The sequence below is a fragment of the Haliaeetus albicilla genome, chromosome 23, assembly GCF_947461875.1.
Source record: "Haliaeetus albicilla chromosome 23, bHalAlb1.1, whole genome shotgun sequence".
Taxonomy (NCBI): domain Eukaryota; kingdom Metazoa; phylum Chordata; class Aves; order Accipitriformes; family Accipitridae; genus Haliaeetus; species Haliaeetus albicilla.
Window position 1 is genome coordinate 22845014 of NC_091505.1, and position 16167 is coordinate 22861180.

Genomic DNA, 16167 nt, shown 5'->3' on the forward strand with positions numbered 1-16167 from the left:
CTGAATCCCCCTTATTACAAATAACGCTGCAAAATGTTATGTCTTTATGAACTGTTCTCAGCTAGTCCATTTAACTGCAAAGGTAACCCAGACTTTTGAAATTTTTGTGAGACAGAAAGCAAAAGCATAACCACCAATATTTACACTAGAAATTCAGATTTACTAAGACTTAAATTTATGCAGGGGAATGTGATCTAGGTGCTGGAGAAAAAATTATCTAGGACTAGCACATATCTCATACCATTTCTTGTAAATGCGTAGGAACACGCAAACACGGACTACTTCATCAATAGTAAATACTGACATGGTCAGAAGTCTGGACTGACAATATCATTATCAACCTACTCTATTTTACTAATTTAACCCATGAATCTTCAGACTCACAGTTAAACCAAGATGAGCCAACACTGCATACATCTTTCACTTCAGAAAACATTTAATTTTAATCTGGGATTTGACGTAAAAACTACGAGGAAGTTATTTATATTTCATTTCAACTTGTTGAAGTAAGCTCACTACAGAAGCACAGGTCAAAACCTAACACATTTGAATGACTAATCTTGATAACTGACTTTAGACACACAAAAGCAGCTGCTTTTATTTTATAAAATAAAATTAAAAATCTACATAAAAAGTTGAAAAAAAAAATTAAAAAAGTAAAGATGTGCCTGAAACAATTTACTGCATCTTGAGCACATTTTAAAGAGATGCTTATAGCCCCTTAGCTGGTATTTGTGAAAAATCATTTCACCATGATATTTAACCATCCTTCCAATAGCAATTGAATGGCATCCCACAAAATCCACTGCCAAATTTCCATTTGTTACTTCACAGGAGATGTATAAACACAGAATTTGATGATGCAGAAGATACAAGCATGGGAGTGATAGTACTGGCTGTCATCTAGCAAAAATAGGTGTGACATGTGAGTGGTAACATTAGATGTCACAGTTCGCCCATCCTTTTAAAGACCAGTATGATCTTCTTGAGCTGGAAGACAGAGAAAATTAGCTCACTACCAAGACCAGCAAGTTCCTCAATTAACATAGTGGCTCATCATCTTAGCCTTTAAAAACATGCAGGTAGTAAATGCTAAAACTAAGCAGTATTTCACTATCTAGTAAACTACTTCGATCTCATTGTTATTTTTACTGCATCAGCACAGAAGTTCTATAGAGATGTTACACAAATACACATTCGAACCATTGCTGCTCCACAGATCAGAATCTGAAAAACAGAAAAATACCTATGAATGATAAGAGAAAGAGGTAAAAAAGAACAAAAGGTAGCCAAGGAGATCAAAAGCCATCCTTTGACCATACCACATCTTTTATGATACCAACCCAAACTATCCTCATCTCTGTCTGCTCACAAGCCAAAACCACTCCCCACCTAGCCATCAGATAGCAAGGTTTGCTGTTGTCAGTACAGAACTTTGTCCAGAGAGCAAGTTCCAATACAGAACAGGGATGGCCAAAGAAAAGTGGCCATTATTGGCTTTCCATACACAGGGCATGGCACGCAACCAAACGCAGCTGTAGGAGGCGAGGTACAAGCAGGGTCTTGGGGTTTCTGTCATCAGTGGCAGAGCAAAGAACCCCGACCGTACTGCAATCCAGCCGCTCTAACACCCTCCTCCTATTTAGGGTCACACATGAGGTCAGCCTAACCTGCTGTCTGACCATTATTCATCAAATTCCTGATCTTGATCCCTGGCAGCCACCCTTTGGATCCTGAGAGGTTTGTTGAACTTTCAGGGATAAGATTTATCTCTCTCATCCAAACCTTTCCCAATCCTCCTCTTTTTGCAGATGGCACAGACACTGCAGGCTTGAGCACAGAAAACCTACCAGAAGCGATCCTATGATTTATTGCTTCTGATTTCTATCTCTTTTGTATCACTCCTTCTCTTTATTGCCTGGAAATAAACACTAACTTGAAAGGAAAAGAAAAATGGTCACAGACCAGTTTCTAGGATGGCTCTGCTTTTCAAATCAGAAGCACGTTGCGGAGGATTCTGGTGTGGGCCATGATACTGAAATGGCTCAGCTAATTGAGGGCAACCTCAAGGTCAACACAAATTGTAGTGTAGACATAAAAGTCAAGGACAAAAAAATAAAGAGGAAAGGCAGAGTAATATGATGCAATGAAAAATGGAGATCAAGAGAGACACATCAGAAAGGGAAGGCCATGTCCGTATCAATGGGCAAAAAAACTATTCTCAGGATATTTTCCTACGCCCAATCTACAGTGAAAACTTTCCATCAATGAACACATATTCTCAACAGGATTAGGACTCATGCTTACCTAATATATGGGACTGATAAGCTACTATGAAGAAATATTATCTGTAATTAAAAATTTTAATGGAGCAGTTCCAAAACAGGAAGGCCAAAACAATTTATGGTACATTTCCTCGATGCTTAATAGGTATGAAAAAGAGATTCTGGTGACAAGTTTTCAGCAATCTAACCCAGCTGCAAACACAGAATAGCCTTCTGAAGCCTTATACAGACTAATGTAATACATTTCAGGAAAAAAACTGAGATCAATATATCCATATGTCATACAAGACTACACAGAACAATCCTGTACTGGGAAATACCAAAACCACTACCTAAATGGCAAAGCCCTATGAATTGCCATTGAAAGATGGCAAGGCTTTCTGGGTCAGCTGAATTTGAATAATAGGGTGTTCTTAGCCCAAATAACCTATTGACTTCCATATATAACAAAGTAGAGGGACCCTTTCAAGTGCCTCCTAGATTTAGCAGCTGTTGCTCTGACACTGTCAGCAACGCATCCATCTTAATCACAGTATGATCCTTTCAACTTTTCTTTTTGAGGCTCTGCTTACTTCCTTCCACCCTTCAAGTCCCCTCATCTGCCCAAGATGTATGTCAGCTCAAAGCACTGTGTGAATACAAGTTAAAACAATATATCTGGTTTCTCCTGAATCATGCCTCTTAGTTTCAGCATATGATACATATACATCTACATATTTTTGTACTTATACGTATCAGAAACCTATATTTAGATGCCTATGGGAGGTGCCTTCTGGCTACTCTTGTTTTCCTATTCTGATGCACTCTGCTATAGCAACTCCCTGGTAGCTTCCCTTGTCCATCACCACAGGCATTTTATTTTTTTATTCTCATTATTCTTTTTGATTTTTCTTTGCTTGAAATAAAAGACTCCATATGTTTTGCTCTTCTTTTATTGGAAAATGTTAATGCTGTGTACCAGAGGGCACAGTCAAATGAGGGATTGCCATTTGGACAGAATTATATACCCAAGTATTGCCTAGGGTATATCACCTGTATGAGTGCTTTAAGCAGATCTCAGCTTTGTTTCTGCCAGGATTTAAGGCAATATTTTAATGTTAAAAACAATATTCAATGCTTTCCAAGGGAATATTTGTTCCGTCAAACTCTTTCAAATTAACTGGTACTTAATGGCCTACAACTCATGGCAGATATATTCCTAGTTCTTAAAAATGTGACCCATCTGAATTATATCTGCTTTTAAAAGAAAGCTGAACCATATGCACTTTTAGATAATTTTAAATCATATTCAAACTCTTCTCCTCATTCGAGTTCTCATCTGAAAAATTGAAATACTACTTTAACTGTATAGGTCATAACAGTGTCAGGAGTGCCTTAAAAGGAGAGCAGTCCTCATATTTCACCAGTAAAGCACAAGAAGGCTGCACATCTGAAACAGCTTTAGTATACTGGGTAATTCACATTCACTAAGTGGATTAGCTGAAATAAGCATAATAAATGAAAGAGAATAAAATAAAAAACAATTTCACACTAAGTGAAGGCTTGACTTATAGGAAGTGGCAGCTCTGATGGCCCACGGCATAGAATTAGTTTTGCCACTCGATAATTTGACTGATTCACTCGAGTGGCCAGAAGAGGACATTTTCTGCCTGATTTCAGTGTAATCAAGTCACCTGCTCTGCGATTGCCAGGGCCAAGTCAACTGCACTCTGCTGCACCCCGTGTGCGTGCCCCAAGTAGCAAGAACAGTGTTTCTGCATATGTGTGCAGAACTACTGAGCTGTTAACGATAGTCAGATTTAGCTACATCTGTACATTAGTGTACTTTCATTTGAAACCATATATGCAATATGAAAATAATCTATTCCTTTAAGTCCCTTATTTACATAAAGTTTGGGGCTATTGATGGGATGTTCTCTCAGTTCTGTTACATATACCAGTGAAGAGCTTACGCATTACTTTTACTTAGACAGAAGAGGTGACAGATGCAAATACAGGAGAAAAAGTAATTCCAAGAGACTGGAAATATAAATGACATTTACTTTCTTAATTAGAAGTGACTATGAAATTTTTTATAAACAATTACAGCAAGATTTTGTGTTAAATTGATGTAACACCCATTAAATATAATTTTCCTCTTCATATATATATTATATAAAAAGACTATAATATACATGCAGAGATTTGGGAACGTCTATGAACAACTTGCATGACAGGATGTCAGTTTTATTCCTGCTTTGCTGAACTGGGGTCATATTGATAAATGCAATATATGTGCTCATCTTTAAGTGTATGACTAGTTTCACTGGTTATTATTTATAGCTAACCTTTCAAAGTAATGATTGTATACTGCACGTCAGAAGAACAGAATTTTATATTCCTATTGAAAAGGATACTTTCTTCCCTTTATGCAAATATTAGATTGAGACTGCCCCAGTCAGGAGAGATAATCCACTTAGAAATATCATTATTATTAAAGCACATCCAATCAATATGCAAATGTGAAAAACAGTAATTAAGCATTTTATTTTTTACAATTGTGCAGCGGTAAAAACAAAGATACAAACATCAAAATGATTTAACATTTTCTAACCAATTTTCTACTTGACATATGTTACTGCATGATTCACCCACATTCTTCAGAATCAAAGTCCATGATCTGGCAAACTGAATCTGTTAATAAAATGAAAAGGTGACCTTGCTTAATTTAATAAGTCTGTGTAGAAATACTCTTTCAACATGTTAAAGAATTACAAAAAGGTTATCATAGCTCGCTTTCATGGGAGAGTACTCTACCTTTTCCAGCTCATTTCTCAGGCTTTTACTGTAATTCATTAGATTACATAAAAACAATGTAGATCATTATATTTAATAAAGGCTTTCCTTTCCTAATAAAATGTCTGTCATTTACATTCAGGCATGTATTATATAAAATGCTTCTCTTTCTGAAGTAAAGCTTTTCATATCCAAGTGAGGCAGGAACAGGAGGTTGGTAGCTCTAGGAATTATTTTTCTTTGCAAAGGATTTTCAGAATGAATTCAGTTTCTAGACTGAATCCTCCAGAACTCTGGTCCTACATTTATCTTTAAAATAGGTACAACCAACACGGTAGCAGCAACGCCAGCTGCTATCAGCATGACTCTCTGCAAACTGAAGAGGTCTCTCTCTTCAGCAAAAGGATAGTGTATGATACTATACTCATTAAGTCAGCTTGTTTTTCTTTACACCAATTAATGTTGACTGTGATAAAATAGTTTATATAATACAAATACATTTCCAGTGAAAACTTAATATGGTCCCAGTCACTTAATGAGAATGATCAGACAAAGAAATCTATTTTAGTTATGCTAGCTTCAAAATAAAAATGTGCGCCTCTTCAAAATGCTCAGTAAGATATGTTTCTTTTCATCGTGAATCCTAATTTGTTGCCAGCACTTGGCATCGTGTTTTATTACTTGGGAAGGGCTGAAAGAAGAGCACATTCTTCTTGTGCAGGAGGAAACACCAACTGCAGCCGCTGTACTTTCTACATAGCAAAGGTCTGCTCCTTGGGAGATCAGCTATACAAGCAGCTTCTCCAGAAAGGACAGTGAGGTAGCCTCCATTGCTAAACTTGCTTCTCTCAATTTTCTGCACATACATAAAAATTATGCCAAAATCTTCTCTCCCAGATTACCAGGGCAATTTTTCACTACTTTACATAGACAGACTCAAATTGTGCCCTCCTGATCACACACAGTATTCTTTCCCTAGCTTGAACATATTTACCATCTTGCTTTCAGCATACCAAGCTCTCCCTTCTGCAAAACCAACGCAAAGGCTAATCCAGAAATCAGCAGCAGCAAATGAAAAATTTCTAGTATTTGTTATCGCTGCCTCAACTCCAGCAGAAATATTTTCAGGATAAGGGAGAACCAGAACTAGGTTTTTGCAAATCATCATCCTCAAACAAGCAGGATTTCCAGCTGTCACCTTGGGCTCCAAGTGCAAGCCACTCCCCGTCACTCTGAGCTGCTCGATGTGGCTACAAAAACCCAAATAACTGCCATCTTTCAGGTGACTTCCCAATCAGCAGCCATTTTGTTAAAATTTTTTCCAATTTTTTTTTCATAAAATGTGTTACTTCTTTTCACAAACCCTAGTCCACACAAAACACTAAAAGAATGAAGACCACTAGGACAATCAAAAGGGAGTATTGGTTTGACATAGACACTTACTGAATTCACAATTTTGCAAAAGGATCCTCATAGAACATGTTCTCCAAAACGCTATAGTAAGTAGCGGAACACTTATGTTTAAGCAAACAAGTAATCCAATCCAAATGAATGGGATTATTTGTTTGCCTAATCTTAAAAACATACTAAAGTATTTCACTTGTTCAGGACTCCAGAGGTCTGTATCACAAGGACTGAAGCACAACAGCTGTTAAATTACATTTAAAGTACTTAATACCTGACCAGAATTGTAACTATGGAAATACTTGGATTTAAGTATAGTACATGATTACTTTTTAATCCGGTGAGATTCATTCCCTAATTTTTCTGAACAATTTGCAGCAGTGTGGTTATACCAAGAATTTTGCCAAAATACAGCCTTACAAAGCTCTCCTTCAGGAAATCACATTACTCAAATCTAATATAGATCCGAAGGCTGCATTTTAAGGAATATTATTTATGTAAATGTAAATTTTAGCATTGCAAATAGATGATGATGGATCAACATTTTTCTGCAACCAGAGTGTATTATCCAGCCAGTTACAATTGTATTTATTTAAACAGTTATACACAGTTACCCCTCAAAGTCATAGGAATAAAAATTCAAATGCGTGTAGGTATCTTGAGCTTAACAGGTCTTCTGAAATACTGCTGGATAAATCTAAAGCAGAGTAGGAGTATCAGTGGGGATCTACACTCCTTGTCTCTGATGTTGTATGCCATAATATTCCAATTTCTATTGTTAGCACAAAATATGCTGCTTTTAAAATGGAGAATCATGAATAGGCCTTATGTCACCCAAGGTAACAGTCCAGAATCTGAAGATGCTTGATTTGCCTACCAGAGGATTATCACCCTACAGTGCATTTGATGATCCTTGTAACCAGCTAAATCACAATAAGCCATTCTCCATTAGCATGAATGTAAAAGTTTTTCAATGACAATATAACTTAAGTGAATCCAAAAAACCAGCTTCCTACATTAAAATGCAAGACTGTACAAGATGCAGTCAGTCTGGGATTCCTACACAACCACTCTTAAGGCATTTAAATACACTCGCTGTGATAGTGGTTAAAGGTACCGAATGGAAAACATTTCAGACTGTAACTATTTGTTCAACTTAAATCATGTTATTGTAAAGGAAAATAAAACCTAACAAAAACTATTCAATTACAATAGTGTTGTTATTGCCAAAACAGTCCTCCAGAAAACAAAGAGCGCTGAAGATAAATCTTTCATACCTCCTGATACTATTTTTGACTTGAAGACATTTCTTAATGATGACTTAAAGGAGCTAAAACAGTTTCAAAGTCAGTTAAAGATGCGACAGAGAGCAGCAGACAGGTATTATGATCATTATAGACCTCAATGCCATCAAACATGAGGCTAACAGAAAAGCTGGTAGTAAAGAACGTCACAGATCATAAAAACAGATAAAAACTTAGTGATTTTGCTAACTCTGTGATACTTCAGCCAGCTTTTTCAAACTGTTCCCTTCCATCTGCAAATCAAGATAAATTCAGCACATACCTGCCCTGAGTGTCAAGACAACATAGTCTTAATTCTCTCAGTGTGACCACTTTGTTGAACACTGTCATCTCAAAAGATGTAGGAACACAGTAGGATCTAATTTTTAAAAAAATTCTGTGCAAATGCTTAAAAATAGAAATATATTACTGAGTTTCACACTTCTCGGACAATAATTAGTAGCTGAGACTATGTGTAAATTAAATTTATGACAAGGTTAACCCTTCAGTAAATTCTCAACAGCTTTACCTATTCCTTTGTCAAAAATGTAATGTCCCACTCAGATAAAGCAGACACTAAAAATGGATCCCTAAAGAAAGATAATATTAAAAGACAAAAGGAAAGAGAGGAACCAAGTGACTCATAGTCACCAAGTAGAGTTTTTAGATTATCAGAACTCTACTGAACGGCTGTATTTTAAAGAGTAATGATATGATCCTGCATTCCTCATTCACTCAAATTCATGCTCCCTTCAGCACAGAAATTTGCTGGCATGAGATGGGGTGGTACTCAATCATGCAGCATACATGGTCTTTAATTTTAAAATCCAGTTAAATAGATGTTCTAACATCATTTTTTATCTCAGAACATTTCATGATAAAATAAAAGAGTGAGCATGTAACTTATTTGTCAGCTTTACTGTGTAGTGGATAACTTTCCTATGTTACTCACACAAGCTTTCATTTCCCAAAGCTATATGCATTCATTATGACAGTAAAAATGAAGAGTTGCTAAAGAGATGTATGCATTTTTATTATTGTTTGAAAAAATAGATCTTTCTACAGTCCTTTGAGCTTCTGAGTGTGTGATTTGTATAAAATATTTCTCATTTTGGGGACACACCAGATGGAGTGCAGGGCACTGTGGGATATGCCATTTATCACAATGACAGTGCGTAGGTAGCACTGATCCTCTCACCACAGGGGGAAGCTAGAGCTGCAAATGTGGAGCAGCATTAAAAGCCCGATGAGTGGAGTTTGGCAACACTTGTACTACTCATTAACTTAATCATATTAATTTATTAGCCATATATATCAAAGTAATACACTACTGAATTGTCACCAAGAACAATTTATAAACTGTTAACGTTCCCCATAGGCAGAGGAGTGTTGTGGCATCCTTAATCAGTATGTTTGCCTTTGATTGAAAATAATAATTTCTACCAAGCCAGGTAATGCCAACAATGACAAAGTCATGCATATGTTTTGCATTATAAATGGAACTTTAAAATGACATCTATGACAACTGAAAAAAACCCAAAAAGGATAACCGTAAACAGTGAAATGAGCCACAGAAATAGGATATGTAAACATACAAAAATGTTCAGTTAAGTGTGCTGAGAAAGGAAGGGGTTCCCTTAACGCTACAATCGTCTGCTCCTTGCTCTCCAAGGCTCCAGGACTCCTGCCAGCAGCTGCCAGCCACAGTGGCCCTACATCAAACACCCCAAGTGATGAAATCGGTCAATAGATGTTCTGTAAAGTGACCCTGAGTGAATGCTTATTCTTCAAATAACAGCTGTTTCTTGGAAGCAGGTTTTACAATACAGACAGGCAAACCTTCAGAGCCTGGTTTTGGCAACCCCAGTCTCTGAGCAAATGCTACACGTGGAGCAGATCCGCTGCCTCCAGCCCCGCCGTGCCCCTCAATAAGCCAACGTCCTTGCTGCTCCCGTGGCTCTGCTCTTCTGACCCTGAGCACATCTTACAGTTCCTCAGCCAGGAGAGACTGGCGGGCACTGGAGCAACACCAGTCTCGGACAGAAATAAGGAGATGATCTGTGGGGTCAATGGCAGCCGGGAGCTCCCGCAGGCAGCTCTTGCGCATCAGCGAGGCTGTGCTGGCTGACTGTGTGCCCAACCTTGATAAACAGCAAGTGGATACCAAACACCTTGAAAGCCTCTAGTCTCACTCATTCGCCTAACAAGGATATACCAAATTAAAGTGCCTAAAGACTGCAGATACTGCAAATACTGTTTTATGCTAGCTTTTCTGTAGAAAGAGTAAGTGGCTGCTGGTATCACTGCTGGTATCGCTACTTTATTGAAGTAACACATAAAGTTAGCATACTCCTGTGGCCAATTCCATTTGAGTCCCACAATGATGTGACTTCGTATATCTATTAAAATATTAACTTCACTAAAATATTAAATACATGAAACTATTCGGTTCACAACAGCTTCCCTTAACTATTGATAAGAAAAAACTATACCGAAAAAATACTCGTATCTTTATAAACAGGTCAATATTTTAATTACTACATTCTTAAAAACTCTAGACAAACAGCTAATATAACAGTGTCTATTTTAAAAGTCTGTTTATCAAATAAAAAAGGATCACTTCAAGGAAGGTGAAACTAATGTAGCTGCTAATGAAAACATCAGTTTATCTTACACATTTGGAAATGCAGGTGGTTTGCTTCTGTCACCTGGGCAGACCAATGTAAGAAAAAAAGCAGAGACCTGATGATAGATGCTAGCGGCAGGTTTAATCGGGAGGTATTAACACCAGGAAGAGCCTCAGACATCCTGCCCACCTGCAGCAGCACCAGCCACAGCCTCTGTACACAGTATGTTCCAACAAGTTTTCCCTACCACACAGTCATCACCTGGGGGTGAATCTCTGTCTAACCTCTAAATTCTGAATTCTCCCACCTCGCATCCACCAAAGGCCACCAAAGTTGAGTGTCCATTTGAAAATGCCTTGTTTTCCTCTTCTAACACACGATTCCCCATCAGTCAGGCTTCCTCCCATCTCCTGCACTGAGCACCCCGCAGCCCTCAGCCCGAAATCCTCACTGCAGTCTATCCACTGACCTATACTGCACATACCCTGCCAGGGTACACTGGATTAGGCCTACCAGGTTGCTCACAGCTCTGGATGGCAAATCTCAGAAATATAAAATGGCAACAGAAATGTTTTGAACAGGCTCGTGTCGACCTTCCTTGCACCCAGCCTCACCACACCTTTCCAGCACCCCATCAGCTTCTGCTGCATGATTCCCAGCCCACGTGCAGTCAGAGAGATGCCCATCCTACCACTTGAAAACTGCTCCAGAAAGCAGGTGTGTGCCCTGTACCACAGTCTCACAAAGTTCTAGTGGCAGGATGATTTTCTTCATGATCCACCTTCTCCAATACCTTCAAAACAAGACGGAGCAGCCCCCACAATGGTTTTATTGAAATATTAGTAGCCATTCTACAAACTGAATACAGAAAAAATGCAATGAAGACTTCATATAGTGGTTTTCTAACCTTTTGAGAGGACAACCTAAATGAAGGGTAGGAGGACTGAAGTTGGCACGGATAACTATCAAAAGATCCAACTACTCTTTCAGCTTCATTCCTTATCAACAGTTTTCTGAATGACTGGCTTAAAGCTATTCAGCTTCTCTTCACAAAGCACACTACTGCTTCAGACCCTTGTCCTGGTTTCGGCTGGGACAGAGTTGTCTTCCTAGCACCTGGTATAGTGCTATGTTTTGGATTCAGTATGAGAAGAACGTTGATAACACACTGATGTTTTCAGTTGTTGCTGAGGAGTGTTTAGACTAAGTCGAGGCCTTTTCAGCTTCTCATGCCCAGCCAGCAAGAAGGCTGGAGGGGCACAAGAAGTTGGGAGGGGACACAGCCAGGGCAGCTGACCCACACTGGCCAAAGGGGTATTTCATGCCATCTGATGTCACGTCTAGTATATAAACTGGGGGGAGTTGGCCTGGGGAGGATTGTTGCTTGGGAACTAACTGGGCATCGGTTGGCGGGTGGTGAACAATTGCATTGTGCATCACTTGTTCCATATATTCTGATTTTTTTTTATTATTATTGTCATTTTATTATTGTTATTATTATCACTATTAGTTTCTTCCTTTCTGTTCTATTAAACTGTTCTTATGTCAACCCACGAGTTTTACTTTTTTTCCCCGATTCTCTCCCCCATCCCACTGGTTGGGGAGGAGCGAGTAAGCGGCTGTGTGGTGCTTAGTTACTGGCTGGGGTTAAACCACGACAACCCTAAAACTTCCTTGAGAATCTATTGCATAAATAAGTCCCAACTGTCTTGTTAAGATACACTGATGACAAAGACTTGTACTTTAATAGGAGATAAAGCCTTTTTTTGTTAATGTCACGTCATCACACTGCATTGTTTGAAGGACTGAGCCTTTCATGACCATCCCTCTGTGACATCCAGGATTTTTCCTTTGCCCTCACAGCAGGCAAGGGCACCACGCTGATTTCCACATTTCCTACACGAACACAAGAAGGAAAACACTTTCTCCTAAGTTAACGTAAAATGGACAGTACTTAAATATCAGCTCTTGAAGGATGCAGTTTGGGCACGGTTATTGTGCTGTTTACACAAGCCCTTCCAAGTGGTATGCATCCCAGACACATCACCTCACCCTCCTTGATCACAGCAGTTTTAGCCACCCTGCTGCTCTAGTCTCATTGTAACTCAAATGTTCCCATTCCCCAAAGGTGGAAGGTACCTACAAATATTTAAAAAGGTCGAGGCTTCACTTATTACCTTCACAAATTACTTATGTATAAGAGTAGTTGTAGCCCACTTTGCCAAGAGGTAAAAAAATTACGCTCTATTCTGGGAAATGCAGTATGCCTAATTTAACTACCCGTTTATTATGTGAAAATGACCATGTAAACTGAGCTGACACAAACCAAATGGGTGATGAAAATAACAGCACATTTCAAGGAGTGGAAACACAGATGGCTCACTCAAGTCTGCAGGAAGTTACTAATCATCACTCTGTAATACCCTCTACAGACAGATCTGTGAGCTCTGCAGCCAGAACAGCAACTTCTTGAGACCTATCCATCTAACCAAGAGCTAGCCTGGATGCAAACTCCTTCTCTTTAACTTGACAGAAGACTAAAGAGAAGGCAAAAATGAAAAAATGCAATGGATGGATGAATCATGCTGCATTTGCTGATGTGGAGTCTGTTACTAAAATGAGTTTATCTGAAGAAGAAAACAACTCAGACACATTAGAAAATGAGGCAGCCACATAAGAAGAGCAAGAGTGACTTTTTTTTTTTTTTAACAACGTAGGCAGATAAACATAACCATCTGCATATCTGTGCTGTAGGAAGAACTGCCAAGATCAGACAGAGGGATTATCGAGGAGTGGACAAGAAGATGTTAAAAAAAAAATAATTTAAAAAATGCTTTGGGCAATTACCCTGCAGTTAGAGGAAACAAGTAACCGAAGAAGTCACCAAGAGGTAAAGAGCTGATCTTGCCTCCATAGCAGCATCCACTCTACTGGAAGGGATGGATCCAGCCCTACCATGCTGCAAACCCTCCTCAGTCTCTGCCCCAGTCTTGGTCCCACAGCCGTCTGAAACACTGTGTGGGAACAGAGAGTGCTTCATGCGGAAAGCCCCCCCTAAATCAGCAGGTCACAGAGCAGGGGACAGCCAGGGGCAGGGAACAGATTCAGTTTTACATACAAGTGCTGTGGGCCAAAACTGTCAGAACCAGAGGAAATTATATGCAAGTAAGATCATAAATAACCAAAGTAAAACTTAGGCAGTACATAACAGGTTAATAACCCTGCAACTTTTATCCCACTCTGTTACCCACCACTCAGAAGACTGGAAGAAAAACCTCTATTCTGTGAGAAGTGTTAAAATGCATTTTGTTCTTAGTTCAGACAAAAGGAAAGGATCCAGTTGCGAGAGTTTTGAAGGCAACCAGAGCAAAGCAGTAAGTAATTAAGTGTACACAGGAATAAATAAAGCTAATGAAGGCTTCATATCCCAGGTGCTCCATCAAGTTTACAACAGCTCAAATCCCCACTGAGTTTAGAAGTGGCTCTTTAGGCACCTTTCCTTACTCAGCAATTCCCCCAACTTTTACACTGTTCTTTCTTTATGAACAAGATAAACAACTCAAAAACATCAGGAGCTCTGATTCCTGAGTGACAAGCCTCCACAGACTGTCAGCATGGAGCTGCCCTGCCATGGCTTGGTGGCAGGGCTGCTTCGTCTGTGCGGACCTGTCTTGTTCAGGATCCTCAATGATGCTGAGATGCTCTGGAAGTGCACATTTTCTCCTGCCTACAAGCTGCTCCCAAAACTCTTTTTCAGCTACTTGAGGCACACTCTCTGTGACTTTCGGCGCTTCGTCATGCAGAGGTTTTCACAGGCAGCTCTCAAGGTCAGGAAGGCGGCCACCCTGGGCCTGGGCTGAAAGACAGTCCCCCAGGGCCAATCTTCTCATGCACCCCTCCACATGTTAAATAAAGCGGGATGTATCCTAGTCATCACTTCAGACTCCAAACAACTTACAACAGTCTAGAAATTCAACTTAAAAATTTTTTATTCAAACTCTGTGATACCCAAAATATCTGTGAGACACAGAATGTGTCTGTGATACTATTTTACTGTGCATAGTCAGCACACTGCATCCTAAAATATTTCCCAATTTAAAGCAATATGGTAGTCGGCATAATTCGATGTCCTATTTGCAAACACACACAGGCTGGAAAAGTAATATGGAATATTTTGGATTTCTGACAAGACATTACCAATGCATAGTGGCTCTTGTGCTTTCTTGCCCACTGGTAATAATATAAAAAAACACCAAATGCATGAAATTCCTGAGCTGAAAACACGACAGAGCTACTAAAAAAAGACCCTCATTTACAAACTGCTCATAAGAGTAAAAACACAGTTCTTGATCCCTGCCACATATATGAACAGTACATGAAGTTGCACTAGCTCAGCTGTGGCGCCTGGCTCTAGCAAAATGCTTTCATGCTTTATTAACTACTTCAGTTAAGGTTACTGTGACTATTGCTTAAGAATGTTCATTCCGACTTCCACAGTGATAAAGGTTATTGGTTCACTGTGAAGTCCTTGTGACACTTGGAGTCGTAGGAGAAATTAAACATCTCAGCTTTGTTATTCCCCTGAACACTGAGACCCGCTGAGGCACTCAGTTGCAGTGCAATAGGTTCTGCAAGCAGAGTAATCTGCAAGTTCAAGACAGAAGTTGCTATACTCCTATTAATCATTTTTTTTTAATCCTGCTTTCCCTGTAAGATGTTCTATGACTTTATATTCTGCTAAACACTTCACTAAGTTTGGTTATTATGGAGATACAATACATTCAGACTGGACTTTGACAGTAATCCTAAAACTGCTAAGCCTGTTGAATATTTAAACAATTACTTTTAAGAATACAGTCTGTTAATATAGCTTTATTACCAAAATAAACTTACCTTTAGCACACATCAATTAATAAAAAATTAAAACACTCATCAGCATAGCACAAGATTTAATTTAAACTCTATTAATAAATTAATGAAGTGAAATAAAATACTATGCATTAAATTATGTTTAGGGCTTGTTTATAACTTCACATATTTTCATGCTAGTTCTCCATATTATGATATTGAATGCAGACTGTTATTGTTAAAGTACAATCCACTGTGGCAATGCGGATTTATCTGCTTTTCAAGTGTTTCTTCTATAATTCGTACAAGCATTTCTCTATCTTCCCAGCATACATTAATGATGTTGCAATACAATACACATTAGCCACGCTGTTCATATCCCATGAGAACTAAAATACACATGCATTTGAAAGGAAGAAATGCATGCTACAGGGTTCTCTGAGACAATCGTTCATTTTCTTTTTTTTTTTTCTTTTACGAAAATAACACATTTAATGGAATTTCCTGTAAGGAAATTACAATTAATAAAGAACTAAATTATAAATCCATTAGATTTCAGTCACTGCAGCAACAAAACAGAGTTTTCATGAACACTCAAAAAACCCAATAATGTAACCTCTGGTAAAGCTTGAAAAAGCCCTGAAGGACAAGGCAGTTAGATCAATATTAGTTTATTTTAACTGCTGTGCAGTATGAAGAGATGAGGCTGATCATCTGATGGATTTTATTACCTGTCGGAGAGATAAGTCCTGGTGATAAGAGGCCTGGAACTCCATGGGGCAGAAGACGTGCATTTTCTTGTATCGCAACTCCTAGTGAACGCTTGGGGGGTCTTCCTGGTCGTGAGCTGATAAAATAAGAGGATAAATGAAAACACATTTTCTTTTTGAAATATTTGCTTACTACACACAGTATTGATTTGTACAAAATATATGAACCATCAAT

The 16167-nt window shown here is 38.7% G+C and overlaps 1 protein-coding gene across 4 annotated transcripts in view; it reads right to left on the minus strand.

The window, feature by feature from the left end:
* The window catches only part of DACH2 (dachshund family transcription factor 2), a 314600-nt gene that overhangs the window by 137532 nt on the left and 160901 nt on the right, over positions 1–16167 (minus strand). For all 4 annotated transcript variants that reach the window (XM_069811523.1, XM_069811522.1, XM_069811521.1 and 1 more), the window contains exon 2: positions 15954–16069. In XM_069811523.1, the coding sequence (XP_069667624.1) occupies positions 15954–16069 (116 nt within the window). The remainder of the gene's footprint in view (positions 1–15953; positions 16070–16167) is intronic.